At 37.1% G+C, this 15,748-nt stretch overlaps 1 protein-coding gene across 5 annotated transcripts in view; it reads left to right on the top strand.

The window, feature by feature from the left end:
- LOC109918860 (structural maintenance of chromosomes protein 6) overlaps positions 1-8,513 on the top strand; it is a 72,044-nt gene extending 63,531 nt beyond the window's left edge. For all 5 annotated transcript variants that reach the window (XM_048596709.1, XM_048596710.1, XM_048596711.1 and 2 more), the window contains exons 24-27: positions 2,409-2,514; positions 4,300-4,452; positions 5,224-5,321; positions 7,997-8,513. In XM_048596709.1, the coding sequence (XP_048452666.1) occupies positions 2,409-2,514; positions 4,300-4,452; positions 5,224-5,321; positions 7,997-8,108 (469 nt within the window). In that variant the 3' untranslated portion in view covers positions 8,109-8,513. The remainder of the gene's footprint in view (positions 1-2,408; positions 2,515-4,299; positions 4,453-5,223; positions 5,322-7,996) is intronic.
- The last annotated feature ends 7,235 nt before the right edge of the window (positions 8,514-15,748 follow it).

The following is a 15,748-nucleotide window of genomic DNA, read 5'->3' as shown; positions in this document are numbered from 1 at the left end:
TTGAATAAAGAAAAAAAGTTGCCAATGGATCTCAATCCTTGTTCATTTATCATATTGAACAAAATGCCATAGTGTTAACCTAGTCCAGCAGTCTGCACTTGTTGCTCTGATTAGTTGAGTAGCAGATTCATACTGCCAGCAGCTTGTGCAACGTTTTGTTCCTTGAAACATTTTTCTTTATGAATTCTTCAATTCCACACTAGAGTATTCTTCAAAAACATGACCACATGTTTTCTTACAAAACGTGTTGATGCATTACAATTTATTCATGAGCTGGATTGTCAATTAAAGTCATTATTTAGTAATATTTATGTCGTCTAGAAAGGTGAATGCTCAGATGTTCCTGTTTAGGACTGACCTAATGTTTCTAGGATTCATCATACTTAAAGCTGATGTTTGCTCATTGAGCAATGACTACAGCCTCATTTTCAAGTGTGCATTATAACTGTAATACTTAATCTCTGACACCATCACATGAATGTGCACTGCATATGTGCCCGTCTTTCCAGTATCATTTCTGTAATGTAATTCAGTACATGACTGTGCCCTAACCATTGCTTTGTCCAAACGTATTTATTCTTTATTTTGTATTTATTTCTTATTTTGTATTTATTCCTTATTTTGTATTTATTATGAAAGTATGTAAAACTCAAGCCAATATTTTCTTTTAATAGCAATTTCCCCCATATACAAGTGCATGTGTCTGTTACCTTGCATCCATCTGCTCCCTATTACTTCTGCAGTCATTGCTGTGCAAAAGCTTATTCCACATCCTGTCTTGGATGAACTGCTGTTTCCTCCAGCTAAATGCTGGTAAGATCAAAATGTTATCCTCAGCCTCTGCCATCGACTTGGCACTCTTGACTATCAACTCAACCCCACCCCAGCCACTGATTCTTGGGGAGATGGGCAGAGTGACAGTGTTGCTGAACAGTAATCTACAAAACACAGTCTGATGCTCGACACCCACGAGATGTTGAAATTTAGATTCAGTCAATAAATCTGGAATTATATGGCTACAAAACGGCTTGGGAAATTTTCCAAAATAGATGAGCGGAAGTATTACATTTGGTCCTTCAAACCTGTTCCACTATTCATTGTGATCTTGGCTGATCATCCGCCTCAATAGCCTATTCCCCTTTCTGCATACATCCTTTCATTGCTTTAGCCCAAGTGCTACATCCAGCACCTTGAAACCATATGATGTTTTAGCCTCAACTGCTTTCTTTGATAGTGAATTCCGCAGGCTCACCCACTTTGCGTGAAGAAATTTCTCCTCATCTCAGTACTAAACAGTTTTTCCCTATAGTCTTATTGTGACTCCTGGTTCTGGACACCCCTGTAGGTTTAGCCGTGATAGAATTTTATAGGTATCTTTGAGGTCCCTGCTCATTCTTTTGAACACCAGTTAATATAATCCTAAACGATTCAACCTCTCTTTATATGTCAAGGCTGCCTTTCAGGAAACGAACTTAAACCTTTATTGTGCTTCTGTTATAGTAAGAAAACCTTCCTCAGATAAGGAGACCAAAATTACACATGGTATTCTAGCTGTGGTCTCACCAAGGCTTCGTACAGCTTGGTTTTACTTCCTTAATTGTCACACTACATTTAATGCCAATGTATAAATGCCAGATGCTGTTGAAGAGTTTTTGATCAGACATGGAGTTGTATTTGTGTTTGACTTAAGTGATTTGGTTCCTTTAAATTGCCCAAATGGGTACTTGTATTTGAAAAATGTTTCAAGCATAATTTGTGAATTGAAGTGGTCCACCTTAAGTGTGACAGCTAAGGAAGTAAACACCAAGCTAACTCTACAAGTTGCATTTATGTAGCATCTTTTAATGTGGAAAATGTCTTCACTAGTATGTGAAGAGATGAAACTAGACCAAATTGCCTTGCTTTTGTTATGCTTCAGCAAGCATTGATATCTGCAGTGTAAGATCTACCTATGCAACTTTAGGAAATCATGTACTGCACTAGATTATTTTGAAAGAAATCCACTTTGCCACTTTAATTATACTTTTGATACTTTTCTGTATCAGCTGTCTTTAATTGCCTGTCTGATAAACTTTGTGCAATATTAAAGACTCAATTTTCACTTTGTGTATCTCATGTACCTTTTTGCTTGACTTTTCACATATTCTGTAGGATCTCCTGAAGACAATTTGCTAGAACTCAGAATGGGTGGAGAATGTAATAACATCCAGAAACGAGTTCCTTGTGATTGTACTTTGTTGACTCCCCTAAATTCTTGAAACCATTATGTTTCTGAAACTCATAACTATATTTCTAGAAATCAGTTAATATGCTGATGAGAGGACTGAATGAAGGCCTAAATGTGTTGCGTCTGCTGTATTATGGAACTTTTAGTAATATTGTTTTCATTTTATGCTTGATTTAAATAGATACATTTCTCTTCGCTGCAAGTATTATTTTGATTCAATGCTCTCCCAGCGAGGTTACCATGGGAAAATGAGTTTCGATCATAAGAATGCAACACTTTCAATTGCTGTGAGTTATTTACAACATATTTTTTGTTTAGAGAAGGTATCTCCATAAATCTGGAAAAAATAGTTATACAGTGTTCAGAAATATTGAAGATTGTAGTTAGAATTTTAACTTTACAAAGTGCTTCATGATGTCTGAATTTTGTCATAGCAATACATTTGAAAAGAAACTAAGCATTTTCCTTGTGTGTTGTCTTGGGGACAACTTCCATCTGCATGTAACAGATTTAGTAATGGTCTGATTACCAAGGCTGTTGATTGGAATCTCAAACCGTAGAAAACTCCCAAACATCCTTTATTTGGGTCTGAGCTAGTAAAATGACTCATCAGACATGGGACCATTCTTGTCCTCCCTTCCATCCACTGGAGTGTTTAAAAAAAAATCATTAATGGTGATTAGTAGCCCAAGTGATTCTGGGACAGGTCAGTATAAGGAAAAAAGAGGAACTTAGACGTAATAGAGCAATGTTTACTTTAGAGAATCATGGATGTCATAGAATCATATAACAAGGAAACAGATCCTTTAGTCAAACGAGTCCATGCCAACTATGTTCCCAGACTAAACCAGTCCCACCTGCTTGTGTTTTGATCATATCCCTCCAAACCTTTCCTGTTAAAGTACTTTTCGAAATGTCTATAAAGCATTGTAACTGTACCTGCATCCGCCACTTCCTCTGGCTGTTCATTCCACGTACCAACCACTCTGTGTAAAACAAAAAGTTGCTGCACGTGTCCTTTTTAAATCTTGCTCCTCTCACCTCAAAAATATGCCTGCTAATTTTGAACTTCCCCATCTTAGGGAAAAGACCTTTGCTATTCAACTTATCTATTCCTCCTCATGATTTTATAAACTTCTATGAGGTCACCCCTCAACCTCCTAAGCTCCAGTAGAAAAGGTCCTAGCCTATTCAGCCTATGTTTATAACTCAAATCCTCTATTCCTGGCGATATTCTGGTAAGTCTTTTCTGAACCCTCTCCAGTTTAATAATATCCTTCCTATAACAGGGTGATTCAAACTGCACACAGTTCTTGTGCCCTATATTTCCATTCAACATTCATGAAATCTGATGTTTCTAATTGTGAAGCTAAGGGAATGATGCTGATGGACTGTTAAGAGCTTTTTAGTCATTAGCCAGTCCTAACTGAGACAAAATACAGTATGGATAAAATAGCTGATAGTGTAAAGTGCTCAATGCAATACAGAGCCAAATGTAAGTATTCAGTTTTCGAATACTTCTTGGAGTGAAATTGACAAAACACAAAAGGAAGAACAATAATTAATAAAGCAAACTATTAATAATCAAGGAAGTTATTCAGGAATAAATGCATTTTGTTGAAATGCAAACATTAAATAAACAATGAGCAGCAACACCTAAATGTCACCATTTAACATTTTGCATATGTAAATATTTCATTATTAGCAAAATTACATTAGTCAATGAAAAGCCACATGACAGAACTAACATAACACATTTGAAACTATTCCTATGATTTTTGCCAGGTTATGAAGAACTATATTTTGCATCTACCCTGTAGAATTTTGAAAAAATATTGATCCTGTTAATTGAACAGCAATCTTTGAAACGCCAAGCAAAATTGAAGTTTTTTTGGTGCGTTATTTTATGCTCCTTGGCAGGAGTTATGTTGTTCGATATACTTTTGTTATCCATTTTGCTCAAATTTTGAGCTGCTGGCAAGCGTTCATGTAGAATTAAATTGGTTCTCTTCTAGTATTTTTTGTTGCTGCATTTATTTGTATTTGACCCAATTGAAAATCTCTTATTAAAGGTTCAGCCCGGAGAGGGAGACAAGGCAGCGCTCAGTGATATGAGATCCCTTTCTGGTGGTGAACGTTCATTCTCGACTGTGTGTTTTATCCTTTCGCTATGGGATACCATGGAGTCTCCTTTCCGTTGTTTGGATGAGTTTGATGTTTATATGGTACGCTTATGCCTAGGCTAATTAATCTTTCAACTAATTAGTATTGTAACAGTAACATTTATTACAACTAACAACATTTAACTTAGAAACTTAACTTACCAGACCGCGACTATTTTTTCTTTTTGGATTCCTTGCTGAATGCAAATCTGAACCCACTGGCTTTGCTATCTCTGTCAGAAGTAGGCAAGGAAGCAGGTCCTGAATCTATCCAAGCTGGATCTGGTGCTGTTAACACCTTGATCCACACTGGTCATCCATCCAACTGAGCCTACTGGCCCCCAAAGGATTCAGAAGTTGCAGTAGCAACTTATGCTTTTACATGCATTTTGTAGCTTGAAACTAGGAATAGTGATAGTAGAGGCTCCAATTTTCTTTCTTTTACATGACAACCAGGCTTTTCCCGCACTCATACTGTCTGCCATTGGCATCTGTTGTAAAGATTTACAATTTGATATTTGCCTTAATTGTGCTATAAATACAAGTTGCTTTGCCATCAGTTCTGGTTTGGGACATGCTCTCTTGGGACCTGAGATTCTAGCACAGGAGCAGAAATGTTTGTTGTTTCTTTGGCTCTTCAAAGTCAGCCTGTCTGTAGTTTTTTTCAACAGTTGACAAATCTACCTTATCCTTGATGTATGGAATCTACCTAGATTTTTAAAGTACAGTTACTACAGATTAAAGCTAACTAATTACTTCATTCAGTCTTCAGGAAAGATTTTCAGTGAAATACATTTGACCATAGAAAATGAAAGGATTCTTGTTCAATTGCAGGATATGGTTAATAGAAGAATTTCTATGGACATGATGCTCAAAGTGGCAAGTTCCCAGCGTTATCGCCAGTTCATCTTTCTTACACCACAAAACATGAGGTATGTATTCTATTCATGCATGAATTTGCATATTTCCATTTAAAGTAATTAATATATAATTGAAGTTAACATTTGTTTGTATTTGATTGGGGCATGTGTCAATTTGGCCCTTTGAGTTTGATCTATCATTAAGTGAGAGCTGTGACCTAATTTCACATCGCTTTGCCCTTCAACAAAATTTCAGATCTAAAATTTGCAATTCACCTTGCATTAGTTCTGATTTGTAGGAAAGCTTTCCAAACTCTTTACCATCCTTCATTGTAGATGGGTTTCCTACTGTCACTTCTGGATGGTCTGACTCTAATATTCAGAATCTGCTCCTGAGTCATAGAGCTCCACTCCCACTATCCAACTACCTATTCTCCTTTAATATTTGAAAATAGCTCAAAGATTTTATTTTTTGAGAATTTTCTAGCCATGTGACAGGCTTCCTTGAATGGGCAGTTCAACTTAACTAGGTGGTTTCTATGTCTCTTATCAAAACCTTTGTGTTATATTGTTAACTGCCATTCACTAGTCACACTATTTCAGCCACAATGAGTTACAATGGTTTTCTTTGATCAGGACTGGCTGCGGTGGATATGTGGTTTGTTGGTCCTTTGTGTGGATTTTACGGTAATGTCCAGATAGATTCTGAGCTGGCTTTTGACTAGTGTTGGAAATTTTTCGAAGCGGCAAACATGACCATTCTGGGTTTAGTAGCTTTCATTTTTAATAAATAAGAAAGCATAGGTTTGGATCTCTCTCCGTGGCTTGTGGGCTTGTCACTATCTGTTCATCACATTTTAATGATCCAAATAGTTGTGTCTCCACTCCTCCTAACTTTCCACTGTTTAGGAAGTATCCAGTTCTATTATTTTTATGCCCAAAGTGACAACCTCATACTTTCTTACATTGAAATCAGTTTTCACAGTTTTGTCCATTCATTTAATCTATCTCTGTGTCTTTGTAATTCTACGCTTCCATAAAGTGGCTTTTCTGCTGCAGAGCTATTATAGGTCAAACAACTATCAAAATCATGTTAAGTTTGAGTTGTGAAGATGCCTGAGACAGATGCAACTCTTTTGAACTCTAGCTATAAAATTTGCATTCAGTAGAAATAACCATAATGTTCATTTCTGCATTTCAACTGAATGGAGTTTGTGCCATAGAAAGTAGGAGCAGCAGTGAGCCATTCATCCATCATGGTCTGTTCCACCATTCAATATGAACATGTCTGATTGGTCAACTCAGTACCCTGTTTCTGCTTTCTCCTCATACCCTTTGATCCCTTTACCCCAAGACCTATCTCTTACTGCATCTGGAAAACATGCAATGTTTTAGCCTCAGCTGCTTACTGTGGCAGAAAATTCCACCGTCTGTCACTCTATGGATGAAGAAATTTCTCCTTATCTCAGTCCTAAATGGCTTACCCCATAACAATAAACTGTGATCCTGGTCATTGAGAAAATCTTTCCTGCATTTACCCTGTCTAGTCCCGTTAGATTTTCATAGGTTTCTATGAGATCCCCCCTCATCCTTATGAACTCCAGTGGATATAGTCCTAACTGATCCAGTCTTTCTTCATATGTCACTCCTGCAATCCCAGGAATCAGTCTGGTAAGCCTATGAACTCTATAATTAACGTAAAAGATCAAACCCTGAATGGTTAGCTAGTAGTCAAATTTGTTAAACTCCCTTCTTCAATTTGCAGAGGTTTCAGCTCATTCTTGTAGTTATGTAAGATGGGAACCACTTTCAGTTTAAAGTTCTTTTCAAAAGAATCTTTTGATTTAAATGCTACGTAAATCATTTCTCATGTGCCTTTGCTATTGCAAATCCAGTTAGTTGTCACTGCACTAGTAAATAATATCATTCCCTTTGCTATGGTGACCCTAGCCTAAAAGCTGTCCACATCAATGAGCAATGGGGGGTGGGGGCACTAAAAAACAATGTTTCTTTGTACATTGAGTACTAGCAATTGGTTTAACAATATTCAATAGATCTTCAAACGAGAGAGAAAGCGGAGAAGGGAATGGTCAGATACCGTGCAAGTTTGCTTCCAGTCACATTTGCTTTGATTCCATTAGCTCTGTATCCTCAAATTTATAGATTCATAGACATTTACACAAGGAGGCCAGTATCTAAATACTGCTTAAATTTGGACCTTTTTCATTCCAAGGAATTATTCCTGAAGTTAGCATTCTTTTGTATTTGTCAACGTCCTGCAGTTTTTAGGAACTTACTGCACTGTCACTGTGTTACTGTAACTGCACCAGCTTCTTGAGGAAACACAGTTTAGATTCATTCATTCTGTCTTGATTCTCCTAATATTTCATAGGGAAAAATTGTTAATATCTCCTTTGTTTCATAACAGGAGATAATAATCATTGGGGCACCATCAATTCCACCCCAAAAAGAATTTAAATACATGCAAAGGAATTTTAAAATTAAACACCAGAAAACAATGTACACCTTTAGGGAGAATAGTAATGGGTAAATGAGCCTTGACGTAGGATTGGGTAAGGCCAACAAAATGTTGCATGAGATCAGTTTACAGATAGTGAAGGATGGAAAGTTCATGATAAGACCGTTTGTCATGCTGGAGTCTGAAGGTGACAATGGCAACATTAATTAAAGGGAATTGCTTTATACTCTTGGAGTTTCAGTAACTATATATTTTTGTTTTGTTTCAGTTCTTTGCCTTCAAGTCGCTTAATTAGAATCCTTCGCATGCATGATCCTGAAAGAGGACAGACCACATTACCTTTCCGTGCACGAGATCAAGCTGAAGACTCTGATGATTAAAGGGCTATTACATGTATTATAAATATAACTCAGTGGTTTTTATGTGAAAGAACATTTATTTAAAAGAAGCTTACATTGTGTTTGTTCTTTTAATACTAAACCAGTATATGGTGAAAGAATTTCACATTGAAACATGTCCAACTACTGTTTATTTCAGATAGTAGCCCAGTTTTATTTTAACCATTATGTTCTATTTGTAACACCTTTTAATTTATTATATATTCGTGACCTGTATATTAGTTCATGAAAGCCATATCTATTACATGTTATGACTGCATCAAACACCGTTTTATCGGCATTTTTTTTACATTGACTGCCTGAAGTGAAAGGTTTAGTAAGCTTTGTAATCTTTTGTCTAAACAGATAAACTAATGTCTTCAAGGTCAAACCTAGTGAAAATATAACATTTTGTAAGTTTCAACTTTTCAATATTAAATGTACAATGAAATATCATTGTAATTTTTAAAGTTTTAACTTCTGTGCATTGATTGCAAAATATGAGAATGTTAAGCTGAAAGTTGTAAATTATTAATGAATAAATCTTTTGCAATGACTTTTTAATTCTCTATAGTTCACAAAATATTTATGGGAGAAGTTTGAAAACTTGATGCTTTTATAGTCCTTCTGTTTTTTTTCAGTGACAGTCTGGAGGCAATGTGTGGAACTTGCTTTTGTTGGAGCATTTGCAAATTTGCACCTCTGTTTGAAAAAGGGACAAGGAATAAACCCAGGAACAGCTGGTCAGTTAGGCCAACATTATTGGTGAGGAAAGTTGTAGACACAGTGATCTGGGAGAAAATAAATTGGCATTTGCAAACATATCAGCTAATAGATTGAAAATCACACAAAAGAATGCTATTGACAGATCATCTTTGACTATCTTGATCAAATTATTTTAAGTAATTGAGATGATGAATGGTTTGATTAATATGGTTGATATTCTTTTACAAGGCGAAGTATCACATAATGTATTTGAAATTAAAGCCTGCAGAGTCAGTGGCAGCATAGATACAAAGTGACTTAAGGGACTGAAAGCAGAGAGTTGTGGTGAACAGAAGTTTGTTTCAGACTGGGAGTGGGTATGCAGCATTGATTTCCCCATAGATCCATTTTAGAAACACTGCTCTTTCTGATGTATATCAATGATGTGAAAGTTGTAGATTGTACGTGTAAACAATGAAGGTGTACAGGTTAAGGGGGACATTAGACAGACTGCTGAAACAGACAGGCAAGTGGATGAAATTTAACAATTGTTTGAAGTAAGAGTTTCAAAGGAGAAATTAAAGGCAATATGAACTAAATAGATTAATTAACAGGGGCAGCAGAAATAGAGGCCTGAGGCTATATGTACACAAATCTTTGAGGGTGCTAGGACCAGATGAAAAGATTGTTTACATAAAGAGGTAAATGAGATCCTTGGTTCTATTAATAAAGAAATGGATTGAAAAGCCAAATAAATTATGCAAAACCTTTCCCAGATACTAGTTAGTTTATAGCTGGAGTGCTGTGTTCAATTCTGAGCACCACACTTCTGAAAGGATGTCAAGGTTTTCAAGACAATGCTGATGAGTCTTGTAAGAATGTACCAGCGATATCACAAAACTGAAGCGAACAGAAAAAAATAGTTAAAATAAAACAAAGAACTGCAGATGTTAGAAATTTGAAGCAAAAACAGAAATTGCTGGAGAAACTCAGTAGGCCTGACAACGTCTGTGGAGAGAAAACAGTTAATGTTTTGAGTCCAATGGACTTGAAATGTTAACTCTGCTTTCTCTCCACACATCCTGCCAGGAAAATTAGTTATTGTTGTAATAGGAAAGGTTGTGAGAAAATTTCGGAGGTATGCAAAATCATGAACAGCTTTGATGAGGAGAAACTTCGAAGGCAGTAGAGTTGCTAACCATAGTACTTAGATTTCAGGTTTTTGGCAGAAGAACTGGGGGTAACATTATGAAATAAGTAGTTGCCATGAAAGTGTAGTGAAAGCAAATTCAGAAGAATTATTTTAAGATACAATGGGATAGGTACTTCAAGGGAAAATATTTACAGGCAATGGAAAAGGAGCAAGAGAATTGGATTAATTTGGATATCTGTATGTTGGAGGGAGGAAAAAGCAAAGAGCTAGTATGATGGGCTGATTGGTCTCCTGAAATGTATCAATCCTAATGAACTGTTGTTCCTTCTGTACTCTTTTTCATTCTTTGAATCAAACATCACAAAGTTTTGCTTGAGTGAGGTAAAGTTGTGCGAGTTGGACTCATTTATAAAATTTAGTTTTTGTTACAACTTGACGCTTGCAATTTAGTTTGGAATTTTTCAATAAAAACACTCCAAAACAAAATCACTTTTAACAGGCTTTATTGTAAGTCATATGTTAGCAGTGAAATAATTTGTAAAATCTGAAAGGCACTTCAGTTAGCTAAAGTATTACATCATACATTTACAATGCTGGAACACAAACATTTTATACCATTACTTAATTCTATCATGCTTACATGTGTACTTGGAAAGTTGTTCAAAATCTCTTAAAATTTTCATGTGCTGACTGCACATGCCTACTTCCGTGTTGTCCATTACATAATTACACCAAGAAGCATGAAATATGTGTCCATGTATGGTAAAACAAATAAGTGGACATATATCTACTGGACAACAAGGTGCAGGGCTGGATGAACACAGCAGGCCAAGCAGCATCATAGGAGCAGAGAGGCTGACGTTTCGGGCCTAGACCCTTCATCGATATTTTTACTGGAGATAATTATTTTGGTATTGTGGGAACTAGTTTTCTCATCCACATTCCACTAGTTACAGGTTACCATCCTGAAAATATCTCCCTTATCCCAATTCTTTTTTTTTCTGTCAGTTAGCCAGTCTATCCTCTATTATGTTAATATACCACCACCAACACCTTGGGATCTTATTAAGTAGCCTAACATGTGGTACCTTATCAAATGTCGGCTGGAAATCCAAACATATTACAACTATTAGTTCCGCTTTATCCTCTTGCTACCTCTTCAGAAAGTTCTAATAAATTTGTCAGGCATGAATTCTTTCTTCATGAAGCTATTTTGAAATGTTCTACTATGACATCCTTTATTAATAGACTGATGCTTTACCAATAATAAATGTTAAACTAAGTGGCCTATGTTTTTTGTCTTTCCTTTTTGTTTGTGTTTTCCAATACTGTGGCATTTTTTTGAGAATCTAAAGATTCTTCGAAGATTACTACCAGTGCATCCGCTATCTCTACAACTAATATTCTAGAATGCATCCCATCAGGTCCAGGGGATCTATCAGCTTTTAGCTCCATTGGCTTCCCTAATACTTTTTCTCTCATGATAGTGATTGTGTTTTTTGTCCCCTCCTTTTGCCCCTTGATTATTCAGTATTTTTGGAATATTGTTAATGTTTTCTACAATGAAGATTGATACAAAGTATTTATTCAACTTGTCTGCCATTTCTTCGTTCCCATTATTGTTTTGCCAACCTCGGTTTCTAAAGGGGCTGGGTTCACGTGAGCATTTCTCATCCTCTTTTATATATTTAAAGGAGCTCTTGCTCTACGCCTTAATATTACTTGCAAGTTTATCCTCAAAGTTTATTTTCTCCCTCATAAAAATTGTTGGCATTGTCACTCATATTTCTAGAAGCTTCTGACCCCTACATTGTACAGATAATCCAACTAGAGCTGATACAAAAAGAAAAAAAACCCAAAAGAACTGCGGGTGCTGTAAATCAGGAAACAAAACAGAAATTGCTGGAAAAGCTGAGCAGGTCTGGCAGCATTTGTGAAGGAAGAAACAGAGTTAACACTTTGGGTCTGGCAACCCTTCCTCAGACCCCAAAACGTTAACTCTGTTTCTTCCTTCACAGATGCTGCCAGACCTGCTGAGCTTTTCCAGCAATTTCTGATACAAAATGATTTAGAGACAAGCCATCTGTCTTTTTCCAGCTTTGAACAAAGAGAAACCTCAAATGCCATTCAGATAAAATGGATGCTAATGCTTCTATAGTTGCATCTTCACCTTTATAATGGGAACTCTAGTGGGTGGAGGTAAAGTTTCACTATTGACAATTTCCAAATTAGCCTATTGAGATGGATTCTCAACATCTGAAATGCTTGTATTACATGACTGAAAGCTGAGCCTGTTGCATTGAATATGTATTCAATTCAGGGATTCTAACTCAGGTGCTATTTGACCTCCAGAGGGTCAGCAGAACTCCAGCTTTAATTGGACCCTCTATCTCTGTTTCTAAGTTGCTGGCTGGAAAGCAGCCTGTGTTTTACCTGCGAGGAGGTAAACAATGGGGCCAGCTCACTGAGTAAAGTATTATTCGACAAAAAAGAACCGCAGAATCTGGAAATCTGAAACAAAAACAAAAATTGCTGGAAAAATCTCGACAGGTCTGGCAGCATCTGTGGAGAAGAATCAGCGTTAGTGTTTTGGGTCCAGTGACCCTTCCTAAAAACAGTTCTGAAGAAGGGTCACTGGATCCAAAACGTCAACTCTTATTCTTATCCACAGATGCTGCCAGACCTGTTGAGATTTTCCAGCAATTTTTGTTTTGTTTCATGCTATTGTTGGGTACAGATATCCAGGAGGTTGTAACTCAGGTGAACTGACTTGTAACACGTCTGGTTTGAACAAAACTTATGATTTGTTTCCCCTCTTCTCCTGTTTTCCATTATTTCCTGATTGCATGTATGTGTAGATGGTGCCATGAAGCAATTCCCCTGCATTTTGAATGTTTTGCTGATAAAGCCAATTTTTGATTTCTTTTAAAGGTTTTTGCTGTTGTTTTATTTCACATATCAGAGATCTAAAAGCCAGGACCATATTTTGGCTTACCTCAATAGGTGGTGGGACTAAACAGAAAAAGAAGTAAATCAACCAAAACCTGAATATCTCAGGCTTACGAAGGGGAAAGTAATCCTAATTTAAAATTCACCCTATTCACCTTTTCCCCATGACATCAGATACAACATGGAATAGCTCAGTATTTTTAAACCCTTGCAAACAAATATTTTAAAGATGTTGATGAATTCTTTGAATGTTTGTGTTTGACGGATACAATACAATACAGCACAGGAACAGGCTCTTTGGTCCACCAATCCTTTGCCGATTTCTAATCCTTATATAGACCCGCTACTTATTGCCCATGTGGGGTTTCTATCCCTCTGTTTGCATCCTGTTCGTGTGTCTATCAAGATATGCCTTAAATGTTGCTAACGTGCCTGCTTCTACCACCTCCACTGGCAGTGCATTCCAGGCACCCACCACCCTCTGTATGAAAAAATTACCCCGCAATTTTTATCTGAACTTTCCCCCTCTCACTTTGAACCTGTGCCCTCTTGTAATTTACCTTTCTATCCTGGGAAAAAGCCTCTGACTATCCACCCTATCTATGCCTCTCATAATTTTGTAGACATCCATCAGGTTGCCCCTCAGCCTCCATCTTTTCAGTGAAAACAAACTGAGTTTATCCAATCTCTCCTCATAGCCAAAACCCTCCAGACCAGGCAATATCTTAGTAAACCTTCCCTGCACCCTCTCGAAAGCATTTCACGTCCTTCCTGTAGTGTGGTGACCAGAAATGCGCACAATATTCCAAATGTGGCCCCACTAAAGTTTTATACAGCTGTAACATAACTTGTCAACTTTTATACTCAATGCCCAGGCCAATGAAGGCAAGCGTGTTATATGCCTTCTTGACCACATTATCCACCTTCAGGGACCTGTGGACTTGTAGGCCCAGATCCCTCTGTATGTCAATGCTCCTAAGCGTTCTGCACCATAGAAAGCATTCTGTCTGGATGCATAACTGCTTGGTACAACAACTGCTGTGCCCAGGATTGTAAGAAACTACAGAAAGTTGTGAACTTAGCCCAGATCATCACATAAGCCAACCTCCCATCCATTGACTCCATATACACTTCTTGTTGTCGCAGAAAGGCAGTCAACATTATCAAAGACCCTCCCACACCAGTAATACTCTCTTCCAACCTCTTCAATCAGGCAGAAGATACAAAAGTTTAAACACATGTACCAACAGATTCAAGAACAGCTTCTTCTCTGCTGTTATTAGACTGCTGAATGGACTTCTTAAATTTCAAATCTAATGTTGATCGCTCTGTTCAATCACCCAATGATCTGTATATCCTTGTATGTTATGATCTGCCTGTACTGCATGAAAAACAAAACTTTTCACTGTACTTAGGTACATGTGACGATAAAAAATCAAATCAAATCAAAAACCTGCTGAGATTCTCCAGCATTCTCTGTTTTTTGTTTGGCTTTCATAGATATTGTCCCTTCACATAACAGGAGGTAGAGAGTCGGGATAAATGGCTCCTCTTTTTGTTGGCAAGATGTGACTAGTGGGATGCTATAGGGCTCGGTCCATGGGGCCCCAACTATTTACAATGAGGATGAATGACTTGAATGCAAGCACAGAAAGTAATATGGCCAAACTTGCCAATGACACTAAAATAGGTAGGAAACTAAGTTGCAATGAAGAAATTTTAAAAATTACAAATAGATATGGATAGGATAGGTGAATGAGTCAAAATTTGCCAGATAAAGATTAAGGATAAAGGGTACGTGTGAAGTTATCAATTTTGTTTGAAGGAATAAGAAGACAACTTATTATCTAAATGGAGAGAAACCTTTGGTGCTTCGGTGTAGAGGGATCTGGCTGTCCTCATACATGAATAGTACGCAGACATAGCAGACAATAAGGAAGGCAAATGGAGTTTATTGGTACTTGTTGCTAAGTAGGGAAGTGTTGCTGCAACTGTACAATTTTGGTTGCCTTACTTGAAAAGGAATATAACTGCATTGGCGATAGTTCAAAGGAGATTCACTAGATTGATTCCAGAGATGAGGGGTTTGTCTTATGAACAGAGATTGATCAGTTGAAGCCTGTACTCTCTGAAGTTTGCAAGAATGACGAGATCTAATTAAGGTATGTAAGATGCAAATAGAGATAGAAAGGATGTTTTCTCATGTGAGGTAATCTAGAATGAGAGGTTAGTTTTAGGATAAAGGGTAGCAGATTTAAAATAGAGATGAGGAGAAATTACTTCTCTAGAGGTCATGAATCTGTGAAGCGTGGGGGATACTGGGACATTGAGTAAATTTAAGGAAGCAATAGATTTTAAGTTAGTAACAGGTTAAAGAGTTATGGAGAGCAGGCAACAAAGTGGTATTCATGCCGAGATAAAATCAGCCGCGATTGTGTCAAATGATGGAGCAGGTTCAAGGGGTTAAATTGCCTGCTCCTGCTTCCAGGTCTTGTTTTTATATAGCCATGTTAATCCCAGGAGTTGCATATCTGCAGTGGCACCATCTCCGATTCCACACCATTTTCTTTCTGTCATGAGATTTTCTGAAGTTTTTGCTCTGGAGGTTGCCTTAAAAGTTTGTTATTAAGTTATTTTCTAACATAGTTCAGACTGTTTTTGTTTTAGACATGATTTCGTGCAGTTCAGGACATGAGAATACAGCTGTGAGATTCTCTGAAGATTTTATGATGTGATGTCTGCCACAATCCACAAAATTAAACAAGACCCTATCTGTGTTGTCTGTGCACAGGAAGAGAGAACACCACAAAGAAGATGCTGCCAAGATAGATGTAGT

Source organism: Rhincodon typus, chromosome 5, assembly GCF_021869965.1.
Source record: "Rhincodon typus isolate 14 chromosome 5, sRhiTyp1.1, whole genome shotgun sequence".
NCBI classification, from domain to species: domain Eukaryota; kingdom Metazoa; phylum Chordata; class Chondrichthyes; order Orectolobiformes; family Rhincodontidae; genus Rhincodon; species Rhincodon typus.
The sequence above is the reverse complement of the archived record's forward strand: the minus strand, read 5'-3'. Positions and strand labels throughout refer to the sequence as shown.